At 45.1% G+C, this 13577-nt stretch overlaps 1 protein-coding gene across 8 annotated transcripts in view; it reads left to right on the forward strand.

Annotated features, from left to right (window-relative positions):
• ANKS1A (ankyrin repeat and sterile alpha motif domain containing 1A) overlaps positions 1-13577 on the forward strand; it is a 190953-nt gene that overhangs the window by 79413 nt on the left and 97963 nt on the right. For 6 of the 8 annotated variants that reach the window (XM_032647518.1, XM_032647519.1, XM_032647520.1 and 3 more), the window contains exons 4-9: positions 456-518; positions 7602-7898; positions 8677-8752; positions 9037-9138; positions 9235-9336; positions 10703-10899. In XM_032647518.1, coding sequence (XP_032503409.1) covers positions 456-518; positions 7602-7898; positions 8677-8752; positions 9037-9138; positions 9235-9336; positions 10703-10899 — 837 coding nt within the window. The remainder of the gene's footprint in view (positions 1-455; positions 519-7601; positions 7899-8676; positions 8753-9036; positions 9139-9234; positions 9337-10702; positions 10900-13577) is intronic. The other 2 variants (XM_032647522.1, XM_032647524.1) reach the window with 1 other exon arrangement.

Consider the following 13577-nt stretch of genomic DNA (forward strand, 5'->3'; position numbering starts at 1 on the left):
CCTGTCTTTGCTCACTTTTGCCTTGGAACACAGCTGCTTGGATATTTGAGCCACTTGAGTATGCTAGCTTGTCCTGCTTACAGCCGCCTCCCGCCTGGAGTGTCCATTGATAAGTGGGACCCAGCCCAGTGCTTTGCGTATCTGGCAGGCAGGTGGGTGGGGCAGGGGCTGGGCACAACGTCTGCAATAGCTCGAAAAACCTAATGCATCTAGGCAGTGGTTACAAGTACTTCACTGATTTATTAAAAACCATTAACGTTGCTTCAGTTGGAAGCTTGGATGAGAGGGGTGATGAGCGCGGTGCCCTGGAGGTTGTCTTCCCCATTAACTTCCTTTTGAGGCACCCAAAGGGCAGATCCAAGTTGTCTAGTGTTGGGCCCCCTCGGGGCTGTGCATTGCTTTGATATATTTCATCCATTTTATCATCACATTTTCTTTTCCTCTCCTTTTTATAGAGTGCTCTTGAGATCAAAGAACTCAAAAAGTACGGCCCCTTTGACCCTTATATCAATGCCAAGGTGTGTACTTTTCGCTGCCAGGATTTCTCTGCATCATTTCTCCAAGCTGCACTTTCTCTTCAGTCCTCTCTGGCTTCCACTCTCATCCACTCAGACTCTTCTTCATCAACCTGACGTTTGTCTGCTTCAGCCCATCTGCTTCTGGCTTGCCTGGGAATGGGAAAACGAAGCTTCAGTGGGTTTTGTTTTTGTTTTTAAAACCCATACCAATTCTGGAAAGCTTGGGTTCTTTTCCTGGAATGGCTGAAAAGCTTAGAAGTGGCAGAACTGGGGAAATAGAAGGAACCATATTATGGGCATAATTTACTATTGTGATTTCTAAGATCATTTAAATTCAAAAAAGAAAAGTGCAATTAAAAGATGTTACGCAAAGTAGCTTACTTTTTAATAAGCACAGAAAATGATTAAATTGTACTTCCTAGATTAATTTTTTTTTTTTTTTTAAGTTTGCTTTCGATATTTCTCTTGAGATGGAATCCGAACAATAGCTTGTGGTGGAGGTGTGGCAGCCAGGGCGTGGGTGACTCCATTTTACTCTTAAAAGCTGCTGGTGTGGCTCCCGTCTCTTTTCCTTGAGTTTGTGCCTGGGGCTTTGAAGCCTCAGTCCCTTCTCCCCAGCCATTAGCTTCTCTCTCTGCTTGGTCACTCTTGGCCCTTGGAACAGCTCAGAAATAGGAAATGAAGTTGCAGGGCCAAGCAGGGCACTTGCCTTGAGTCTCCCTCCCCCGTGAGGCTGGGATAAATAACGGGCTGATGGGCCTAGTGATGAACGTCCAGCCTCGGGCCTCGGCCCTCCACTGCCTCTGGAGGCAAAGCTGGTGGGTTGGGTGATGGTGTTAGCCTGTCTCCTCTGCGCTCTCACCTGCTGTTTTTGACTCAAGGTTTCATTCAGATGAGGTTTGCTTTTTGGCAACAATCTGGAGTTTGGTTGAGTCACTGCATTATTCACATCAGCTACCTTTCACTTGGCTCTGAATAATACAGCAGCTGCTGGGAAGGGAAATGTAAGGTCCTTCTGCACATTTCCAAATGCAAGGCAGATATTTCATGTTTTTCTTTGAAAATACTGATTTAGCAAATGAAGGTCCCTATGGGCTGGACCTCGGCAGGCTCTACGGGAGATTTCCTTCAGCTTTTGGGCCCTAATCGTGGAAAAGCAGTTTGATCTGGAGTGGAGGAACACAGTAGTTTTAGTTTGCCCACACTTTCAATTCTGTTTTCTAATCTTCAAGATAGGAAGATACTTCATCTTCATTTTTTTTAGTGCAGCAGAGTGGAAAACCCTCACAGATCAAGTCAGACCCAAGTTTGAATTCTGTGCTGCCACTTACAGGTGTTGACTTAAACAAGTTACTTAATTTCTCTGAGCTTCAGTTTCCTCTTCTATAAAATGGGGTATACCATCTACCTGGCGGGATTATTTTGGAGTTCAAATAAGATCATGTACATGAAGTAAAAATATCTGGTTACTAGTAATATTTAAGGTCCTAATTTTAAAAGGTATATACCATGTGGTATTTCTGAAAGGGCGTTTTGGAATTTATTCTTTGTTACTAGTGAGTGAAGCTTAATGCAACATTGCTGTATTGGTCCATTCAGGGTTTTGTTTTGGGGGGAAGCACCTTGAAGTGATTGTTTCCCGACTTGGTGGTTAGTTTAGTTAGCTTATAAAGCTCTGATTAAAGGGTAAGACTTTTTTTCTTAAAAGCACATTTTCCTATCCCTTGATTTTGCACACATAAAAGAAACTTCGTCTAAATGGAATAAGAACTTACTTCTCTCTTTGGAAATACAGTCTTCCCTCAGTATCTGAGAGGATATTGGTTCTAGGACCTCTGTGGATACTGTGTTCAAGTCCCTTATATAAAATGGTGTAGTGTTTGCACATAACCTACTTCTATCCTCCCATACACCTTAAATCATCTCTAGATTACTTATAATACCTAATAATACAGTGTAATACGATAATACAATGTAAATGCTGTGTAAATAGTTGCCACTTGGTAAATTCAAGTTTTGCTTTTTGGAACTTTCTAGATTTTTTCCCCTGGAATATATTATTTTTAAGCATTACCTTTTAAATTTATTTATTTATTTATTTATTTATTTATTTATGGCTGCATTGGGTCTTCGTTGCTGTGTGTGGGCTTTCTCTAGTTGTGGCGAGCGGGGGCTACTCTTCGTTGTGGTGCGCGGGCTTCTCATTGTGGTGGCTTCTCTTGATGTGGAGCATGGGCTCTAGGTGCATGGGCTTCAGTAGTTGTGGCTCACGGGCTCTAGAGTGCAGGCTCAGTAGTTGTGGCGCATGGGCTTAGTTGCTCCGCAGCATGTGGGATCTTCCCAGACCAGGGCTTGAACCCATGTCTCCTGCATTGGCAGGCAGATTCTTAACCACTGCACCACCAGGGAAGTCCCTCTCCCAGAATGTTTTTGATCCATGGTTGGGTGACTCATCAGATGCAGAACGCGTGGATTAGGAGGGCCCACTGTACTACCCTTTTGCCTCCACCCCACTCACCACCCCCTCAAAGGCCAAGTGACGTAAACTCCATTAAGGGATAAGGCTGTTTGGGTGGTGCTAAGAATGCAGACTCTTCTCAGGCTGATTCAGTTCTAACCTCCCTAGGTTTTATGGGTGTTCATTGACCTGGTGTGTCTAGAAATTGTTTTTGCTAAAATACATTTGTGTGCTAAGTCCTATCAAGCACCTGTAGAAATTAAGAAGTTGCAGATGCCTTTCCTGGGAGCAGAGGTGGTTTTCATGAGCTTTTATCTTCCTCTTCACCATATGGACCTTTTCCTGTTTCAGCAAGTCAGCATAAACCAGTCCAAATGTACATCATCCTTAGCTAAGGTGAAACTATTAAAATTGTTTACTTACCCCCTTTTAAAACAATTTTAACTTAGTCTGAATATCATAAGATGAGCAGTAGTCAAATTCGTTTTATGGTAGGTCTGTTTCTCCAGACACTTAAAAGTAATCCACAGGGGCTTCCCTGGTGGTGCAGTGGTTAAGAATCTGCCTGCCAATGCAAGGGACATGGGTTCGAGCCCCGGTCTGGGAAGATCCCACATGCCATGGAGCAATGAAGCCCGTGCACCACAACTACTGAGCCTGCGCTCTAAAGCCCATGAGCCACAACTACTGAAGCCCGTGTGCCTAGAGCCCGTGCTCCACAACAAGAGAAGCCACCACAATGAGAAGCCCGCCCACCACAAAGAAGAGTAGCTGCCGCTCGCCACAACTAGAGAAAAGCCTGCGCACAGCAACAAAGACCCAGTACAGCCAAAAATAAATAAATAAAATAAATAAATTAAAAAAAAAAGAAATCCATGTTCAAATTTCACCAATTGTCTCAATAATGTCCTTTAGAGCAATTTCTTTTTCTGGTCCAAGATACAGTCCAGTATCATACATAATCTGGAACAGTTATCCTCAGCCTTTTCTAGTCGTTCATGACATTGACATTTTTGAAGAGCATAGGCCGTTTGTTTAGTAGACTGGCCCTCAGTTTGAGTTTGTCTGATAATTCCTCTTGATTTGGTTCAGGTTATACATTTTTGGCAGTAATGCCACAAGAGTGATGTTCGTCCTTCCTTTTTAGTGCATCGCATCACCAGGCACATGATGTCAGTTTGTTTTGTTCTTGATGATGATGAATGATGTTTAAGTTGGTGTATGCTAGGCTGGTAGCCTTTTTAATATTAGTCTTCCTGGGCTTTACCCTCTGAGGTGCTACCTTGGCAGACCTGGTATGGGGCTCAGTATTAGTTACCTTTAAGCTCCCTTGTAATTCCAAAACGAAGCTTGTTTAAGAACCACTGATCTAGGCTAACTTTCCACTAGAGCAGGATTCCTCTTTTCTCACCTAAAACGCAGGCCATCTACCCCTTATTTTATTTGTTTGTTTGTTTCTCCTAGTAGCAAGCAGAATTACTCTTGGCAGCCTCTTTTTGGATTCCACTGATTTTTGGTTTCTTATGCTTGATTGATATCTATTTTCCTAAACCTTCCATCTGTTGGTCAAAGTTCTGCCTTCAGAGCTTTGCAGAGTAAGTCTGACTCCTCCTCCACATGAGGAACTTGGTTCTCATGCTTTTCCTGTGTCTTCTAAATCTTTGTAGACCCACTTTGTCCTTTTGTTCAAATTTGGGTATATTTCTAGAGACTATACCATCGTTGCTCCAGAGAGCTGTAGCCCTGGTCTTCGATATCTGTCAACGGTGGACAAGAGTGCAGTTGGGCTGTAATCCAAGCACTGGGAGGTGATGGTTTTGAATAGTTCCCAGAGGAGAAAAGTCACGGGAGTGTTTCTAGATGGTTTTCTGCTGTTTGTAGTTTATGTGTGTGTGTGTGTGTGTGTGTGTATGTATATAAAACACATAAGTAATGGATTTATACATTGAATGGGGTCTCCAGATATAAAGGGTATAGGGATATATATATATATATATATATATATATATATATATTTTTTTTTTTTTTTAGAAGTAATGACCTAGCAAGGAAAAAATGAAAGTGGGTCTCAAGATGAGTAGGAATGGGGATTTTGTGCGAAGCCTTGGGGGAAAATTGGGGTATTTCATCTCAGTCCCCTTCCTTAGTCGAGATTCGTAGTAGTATGATTCTGTGAACTCTTGGGGTGTTGTAAGCACCCATGGTGTGATTTGAAAGGTGTGAAAGAGAGGGATTCCAGGTGGTTGAGAGTTTGTACCCTCCCTGAAATCCCTCTTTTTCTTGTGGGTCCATAAATCCAAAACTTAGTGACTTCTTGCCCTGAAAATTGTTAGGCTCCAAGGGGAAGCGGTAGTAAGAGCTCATTGTGATGGCCTGTGTTCAGTAGTCGAGAGATGTGGTCACCACAGACGTAAACTCAAGAGTATTGTAGTTACCAGAGCATGTCTGGCAAGACTGAAACATAAATAAGATGCTTCCTACACTGTGGATATAAACTGCAGAGTTGTGGTTAGGCCATTTTTAACATAGGCAGGCAGTTTGCCTGGTAGTGATCAAGACCATGCCTTTAGCGAGGCAGCTCTGTGGTAGCTGCTTTAGTTCTGGCAAAAACCCAGAGAAGGCTTTTTATCCCTAGAGGTTTACAGTTCTTCAGGCCCTAATGACATACTTTTTACAGATTATTCTGCTTGTTGGGAGACAACTTGGATATAAAAGAGATAGCAGTGTCTACTTCAGAGTAAACGAGTTTTTTTGGATTGGAGTTTTAATGAGAATAAGCTGACTTTCTTGGCCCTTGCTGTCATGCTAATCTTGAGATATAAAACGCTGAGAATCCTCTTAAACTTCTTTGAGTTTCAACTCTGCCCCAGGATCCCTCTACAGGAAGCTCCTGTGAGTTTTCATTGCTGTAGCTCTCTTTTCTTCTCATGAGAAAACGAGGTGACAGCTCTAAGCTTTTCATGCCATAGCTTAATAGGAAGTGGGCATATGGGTGGCCTGAAAGGTTTGTTTGGCACAGGGAGCCCCAAGGATTTACTTCCAGCCCAGCGTTTCTCCTGCCCTCCAGACTTTCAGGTTGACATGGAATTCGCCCCTTGGACCCAGCTGTATCACAGGAGGCCATTGCTAACTGGCTGTGTTCTGTGGCCAGAGAAGTCTGTCTGCGCCTTCTCAGCAGCTGCTCTCCTGGAGCTGTGTTGGAGCTCAGTGCTGCTTCCTCTGTTTATCTGTGTGCATTTATCTTTGCATGTGGCTCCTGCTACCACCCCTTCTGTCCTTGTTTCATTAAAAAAAAATTTCTTTGCTATAATTCTGGCCTTTTGAGGCCTTGCGCCTAGTAGCCCTGGATCTTTCTGATACACTTGGTGTAGCTGGAAAAAATGATGCAGTTAAATGCCAGATCAAAAGCAGATGGAATTGCATGCATGTTTGGGTAACTTCTAGTCTGTTACTTTTAATATCATTAATAGAATTGACGCAATTGTGGAAACATTTAATCTTTACCTTTTGACCACTGAAAGGTGCATAATATTGACCTGAAGGACACATGCCCTCAGAAGCTTTGTTTCCCCAAAGTGGCAGAAGCCTCCTGGATAAATTCAGGAATCTCAAAATCTTGTGGGAGAATTATTATTTTCATTAAGGCTTCTAAAAATGGAGAGGTCATGGAAATTCCTCTATGCCTGCTCTAGTTATACATTGTCAGTAGTAGTAAAAGAAAGAGCATAATTGGAATGATTAACATTTTGCTTCTGATGGTTGATAAAGCACAAACTTCTCCTGCTTTATCTCAGGTTCTCCCTTTAGTTTGAAACAAAATTGACATCAGAGGACCTGTGGGGTTGTGAATTTGAATTAATGGCAATGTTACAATCTTGAATATTTTGCACCTCTCACACAAAACATTCTGGTGTCTGATTGTATCTTTCTTACCTAAGAAACCCTTCTTGGCACAGTTGTAGGTCCTGCATGCATTGGCTGGGGCAGGCTCCTGGAGCAGGCTCAGGGTGGCATCTGGGTACCGCGTTACTCTGTGACTGAGCTCAGGTGCCTCAGTCCCCTGGCAGTGGCTGTTGGCTGATATGTTGAGAGTGATCTTGGGTGCTCTGCTCTGTAACTTTCAATGTTGGCCAATTGATTTGCATGCATGGAGCTACGCAGATGACAAACTCTTTCCAAAAAGCTTGTGTGCGAGGCAATGGATGGTCAGCAGATCCAGAATCAGGACCACGGGGTTGGCTCAACAGAAATTGTAAAACCAGTTGAAGTTTAAATTGAGTCAATGGCAGTGATGTTACGGGCATCCATCTGTGCCAGGGCTTCTCCCCGCGACCTGCTGTGTTCCCAAGGTGGCTCTCCTTGCCATCTGGAGACACGTCTACATTGGCACAGAGGAGACTACAAAGGCTGAGGTGCCGACTGCTCCCCTCTGGCAGTAACTGGGGCAGATGAGGCTGACTGGAGCAGTCGGGCTTGTTTGCGGGATTCTGACATAGTTCTATTAGTCCCCAAGTGTTGCTGCTATTTTTCTCATTTAAATTTCAATGGTTTTACGTGTGATTACCCCAGTCGTCTGCCAGTCTGCTGGTCACCTTTCTGACATCATCCGCCTGTTGACTCTTTAGAACAATGACAACGAGACGGCCCTGCACTGCGCAGCACAGTATGGCCACACGGAGGTGGTGAAGGTCCTCTTAGAGGAGCTGACTGACCCCACCATGCGCAACAACAAGTTTGAGACGCCTCTGGACCTGGCTGCACTCTACGGGAGGCTGGAGGTGGTGAAGATGCTCCTCAACGCACACCCCAACCTCCTGAGCTGCAACACTAAGAAGCACACCCCTCTGCACTTGGCAGCAAGGAATGGCCACAAAGCCGTGGTCCAGGTCCTCCTGGATGCCGGCATGGATAGCAATTACCAGGTAGTGGGGCGGACGTACCTCCCAGGCCCAAGGGACCTAGTCATTTTGGAAAAGGCACAAGCGCCATGCTGCTGGGCTGTGTTCCTATTTAGCACGGTTCACATCACATGTCAGATGCTTCCATTTGCTGACTCATTGTAATGAGAAACTTTAGAGACAAAGAAACTCCTCCAGTGAGTCTGTTATTTTTTGTTTCTTTTCAGGGGTAATACATGGTCATTATACCCTGAAAAGACATGCTTATGGACTCTCTCTTGAAATTAGAAAACTTTCATTATCTTCCTATATCTGTGTTCCCACTGCCACCATTAGCGCCTCCAAAGTCCCATCAACTTGATGTTGCCGACAGGAGACTTAACATTTCCCTTTGTTGGTAGCTTTCTCCATTCAGATGAATGGCCATTTCTTAGGCTTTGCATCCACCAGACCACATTTGAAGTTAAGGTGTTTTCCCCGCCTTGTACTTTTCTTCTCATCATTCCTTCCACCCAGGAAGGTGGGGTTTTTAGGAGTGTCACCAATAGGTGGTTCCAAGGGTGACAGTGCCGTTATTCATGTGTGGCCTCCTGGTGGCACATCAGACACCCAAGTATGGGCCACGATTGTGGTTTTGGAATCCAGACAAGAAAAGTGGGAAAGATAATGACAGAGGACTTTGTGTGGTTTATTTTATTTTCCTGTCCCTTCTTGTCTACGTCCCGTTTGTCGTGTGAAGCCATGCCAAACCTGGGTCACTGTTCTGATGATATCCTGCTCTGCGCTCTCATTTGCTTTCCAGACGGAGAAGGGCAGTGCTTTGCATGAGGCTGCTTTGTTTGGCAAGACCGATGTGGTGCAAATCCTGCTGGCTGCAGGTGAGAGGTTGGCAGCGCTCTTGTCTACACAGCATGCCAGGGTTGGGATCATTTCCCCCAGGATCCCTGGAGGGGGACTTTTACTGGCTGCCTTTGAACCTAATATGTGTATGTCTCCACTGGTTGATTGCAAATGTACGAAGTTCTTGTATAGCTGGATAAAATATCTTTGGATGAAAACGTTGGTTGTGCTGCCAGGAGCATTAGGTATCCTGGAATTTGACCCTCTTTGAGGCTGGCTTGAAAATTCTCACTCCCCTGGTCCACCTGGTGTGCCTTTCTAGGAATTGACGTCAACATAAAAGATAACCGTGGACTGACTGCCTTAGACACTGTCCGGGAGCTGCCATCTCAGAAGAGCCAGCAGATAGCAGCACTGATCGAAGGTATGGGTCCATCTCCCTGCCTCAGGGACCAGGGGACATGCTGGCTGAACCAAGCCACTGCTATTTGGTGCAGCTTTTTTTGGTCTTTCCATGTAGATCACATGACTGGAAAAAGAAGTGCAAAAGAGGTAGATAAAACCCCCACAACCCAGCCACCTCTCATCTCCAACATGGACTCCATATCCCAGAAGTCTCAGGGTGAGTCGGCTCTCTTCTGCCAGCGAAGGGGCTCTCAGCTTGAAAAGAGTTGAACGTTCTTTGGCAGAATGGAAAATCTTAATTTAAATAATTATTTCGGGGGATTGGGAGTACTTAGTAAGTTCATATTCAAATTCATTTTTTTCCAACTACTATATGAAGTTTTCTTGGGCAAAGCTTAGGCCATGATGGTGGACTTTTTCTTTCCGACTTTATTTTATTCTCTGCTTTTAGAGTTGGCTCTATGAGAGCTATCCTGGGATGTGTGGTAGACAGGATGATCTCAAGATGAACTCAAATCTCAGTGAAACCTTTTTCTTCTAACACACACTTTAGTGCCTTGAGTATAGCTGGCTCACAGTAAATATTTAATGAGTGTCATCTGGTTGGTAGATGTGTATATGGCAGATTTTAGTAGTCTATCATTTGTCCAACAAATGTGGTCTGGGTGCTAGCTTGGGCAGTCCAGCCTCTCCATCATTAGCCAGGATCCACCTTTTCAGATTGATTGAGCAGCCTTTTGGGTCCTAGGTCTGATGAATGAGAAAGACAAAACACTGGCCGACACCTCCCCCAGATACAGATCACAATGAAGAAGGCTCGAGAAACAGAGCAAAGCCAGATACTGAAAAAGGAAAGGGATTTTTCAGAGAAATGCAAGGGTTCAGGGGTTCTCAGCCTGTCTTTACTGTAGAGTCCTTGTTCCCCTCCCCTGGTCACACTTTTTTTCTTGACCTCATAATTTGCTGGTAATGGGATCAGTAGTTCACTAAGCTCTTAGCTTTCAGGGATTTTACAATTACAGTTTTGACTCTTTGCAAGTGACCCAGAGATCCCTGGTCTATAACCAGATCCCTGGTTACTTTGCAGAGTCACAAATTTGGATCCCAGGCGCTCTGAGGTTCGTAGTTGTCTAGTGAGTGAGTTGTAGCTGCACAGCGCCTTCATCTCAGAAAGGCTTCACCACCCTCTATTTTGCTTGGGCACATGGAGGTTCTTGTTAAGAATTTAAAGGGATTACTGAAGTTTTCCAGTTGTACCTTGCTACATCTTATGGTTTAGGTTTATGCTGTCATGGCATTGAGGTATTTGGGAATTTATAACGATCTTGGGAGATGTCCTTCATAGATGTCAAAGGTTCCATATTGAATTGGAGAAAAATCTGTTTATTTCTCAGAGTATGAAGCGCAGATGAAACTCTCTATATTTATTCCTGTCCGTGGAGAAAGCCTGATTTATTTTCCTGCTCTAGGTTAACGTTGGTCAAGTTCAGGTGGCCGAAGGGGCTTTGGGTTGTTCCTGTGGTGGGAAGTCCAAGACTGTGCTGTCCTCTCACCGACTCTCTTGCCTTCTAACCCCTCTTCAGGTGATGTGGAGAAAGCAGTGACTGAACTGATCATCGATTTTGACACCAACATGGAAGAGGAGGGTCCCTACGAGGCGCTGTACAATGCTGTCTCCTGCCATTCATTGGACAGCACGGCCAGCGGGCGCTCGTCTGACCGGGACTCCGTGAGCAGGGAGGCCGAGACGGCGGGAGTGAAAGCTGCTGGAGTGAGGCCTGTACGTGGCTGACCCTCTGCACCGGGGTTCTGTTGTCCACCTCTGCTCTGCTGGGGAGCGGGAGAAGAGGACGTGCGACCCCCAGTGCCAGCTGTGTTTCAGGGGCCTGGGTCCCACTCACCCTATTCTCCTGGGGGCTCTGCACCATCTCCCTCTTGCTTAGTGTGGTCAAACTCTACAGCTTGCGTTGAGATAGAATTTTAATTTTTCCAGTTTCAATATAACCTGTTTGCATCCTTCTATTACTTTTTTGGCCTTAGAGTAAATTGAAGCATTTTATTTCTATTTAGCCTCACTGCTGCTTCTGTCTTTGGGGTCTTTGCTATATATTGTTTGTTTCTTTCGGGAGTGCAGTTCCGTCGATGAAAGAGCTTGCTAAATAAGTTCCTGTGAGCCCTGAGTACATGTTCACCTTCCATTTGCCCTCAAAAACTTATCCATTTGTATTTGGACAGATTCTGTGTTCAGCAGGGTTGTAGCAAGGCTTAATCAGACAGTGTATGTATTAGTATGTACATTCCTATTTTTCCCATAGTTATAACCCCTCCAGCCATTGAAATAGTAAGATGGGGACAACCCTGAATTTTTCCCTCTAAAGGTCAACCTTCCCATCTGACTGCTTCTTTCTCTAGCCCTTGCTGCTGCTTCTTCTTCTTTTTTTTTTTTTAATTTTTATTTATTTTTTTTGGCTGTATTGGGTCTTCTTTGCTGAGCGTGGGCTTTCTCTAGTTGTGGCGAGCGGGGGCTACTCTTCGTTGCGGTGCACGGGCTTCTCATTGCAGTGGCTTCTCTTGTTGCGGAGCATGAGCTCTAGGCGTGCGGGCTTCAATAGTTGCAGCACGCAGGTTCAGTAGTTGTGGCATGCGGGCCCTAGAGCACATGGGCTTCAGTAGTTTTGGTGTGTGGGCTCAGTAGTTGCGGCGCATGGGCTTCAGTAGTTGTGGCTCGTGGGCTCTAGAGCGCAGGCTCAGTAGTTGTGGCACACGGGCTTAGTTGCTCCGTGGCATGTGGGATCTTCCCAGACCAGGGCTCAAACCTGTGTCCCCTGCACTGGCAGGTGGATTCTTAGCCACTGTGCCACCAGGGAAGTCGCTCTAGCACTTGCTTCTACTTCTAGCCTTATACATTGTTCTCCAGACTCCTTACCCCCATTTTCTCTCCCAGGGTTTTACTGTGAGCCTAAGCCTGAATCAGTGGTCCCATGGCCCTTCCTTCCTGCACTGTTGAGGTTTTGAGCATTGCACTTTTAATGAACAGGCATTGCTCTAACAGGATCCCAGTGATAGTCCCACCTTGAGGCATATTTTCAGGTGTATATTACTTCTTCCTGTTGGAGAGGCTGGCCCTTCCCTTTTGGTGCAAATCTGGCTTATGACCATTTTGATGATCCTTTGGCTGCCTGGTGATCCTCAGGCTTTTCATTAATGCCCTGGGAATGGCCTGCTGTTTTTGGTGTTCTTTTTTGTTCGGCTCCTTGCCCTACCCTGGGATAGTCCCAGCATTTCAGTATGGATTTTGGAAAGGCCCACCAGTCTTGTGGTAGACCCCCTAGAGTGGGTGTTATCGAGGACTGTGATGAAACTCCTTGTCGGTGGTGAAAGCAAGTGCACATGCCGAGCACCGCTCACACAGTGCTTCTGCAGACAGAGCTAGGGTTTTTTTTGTGTTTGTTTGTTTCCACTTCTTTCACTGTTAGGTACAAATGAATTAGGGAAATCCAACCTGTGGAGGAAGGTGTTGCGTTCAGTGGCACTTACAGGTGATGCCCATTAGAGGGAGCTGGAGGCTTTGCAAGAAGAACACGGGATTCCTGAAGTAAGCTTTGAAGGAGCAAGTTCCTGTGAGGCTTAGCCACTGATTTACACAGGTTCTTTGTTCATCCCACTGTAGTAATCTAGCCTCCTATGGTCCTGCTAAGTAGAAACTGATACATCTTGGGGTGCATGCTTTGCCAGTTTTACTTGACTATGTTGTTGCTGTGCTGCCTTCCTGGTCCTTGGTAATTAACTGTGGCCAAGGGACTGTTCTACGTCTGGTAAACACAGCGGGTGGTATCTGTAAATCAGCTTCATAGTTCCAGGCCCCTGGGCCATAGTTTTCACGGTAGAAAAGACCGTGAAAGACCCATACTTCTCTTTCCTTCCAGGGTCCCTGGTGATTACCTCTTCCACAAGAGCCTTTCACATTGTTCTTTCTAGGCTCCTTTAGCCTTGGGAAGGCTTCTAGGATGAGTCATTTTTGTTGTTGTTACGTTTCATTTTGGTTTTCCTCAGCTCTTTGTGTCCCACAGTTGGATAACTGGTGAGATTATGAGCCTGCTCCATCTGCTGTTCCCCTCCTTACAAGGTGGCCCTGGACCAGGCTTGTTCCTACGCTTCTGGAGCAAAGAAGGGTGGGGAAAGTAGACTTAGTGGGAAATCTGACCTAAAAAACTTTGTTCGGCTTGACCATATGAACTTGTTTTGGAGTCGTATCAAGATATAATACCAAGCAGTAAAGCGTGTTTAACAGAGAGATCATGGATGCCAAGTGCTAACTAACCCAGCGGCTCCTAAAACATGAGAAGTGTCTTTCCTTGCAGGTTTCTCTGAGGCTGTCACATAATTCAACACTCACCTCCACACCGACGTGTAAAAATACTCTCATTCTAGCAACACAGTGGACTAACCTGCAAGCCA

Source organism: Phocoena sinus, chromosome 11, assembly GCF_008692025.1.
Source record: "Phocoena sinus isolate mPhoSin1 chromosome 11, mPhoSin1.pri, whole genome shotgun sequence".
NCBI lineage: Eukaryota > Metazoa > Chordata > Mammalia > Artiodactyla > Phocoenidae > Phocoena > Phocoena sinus.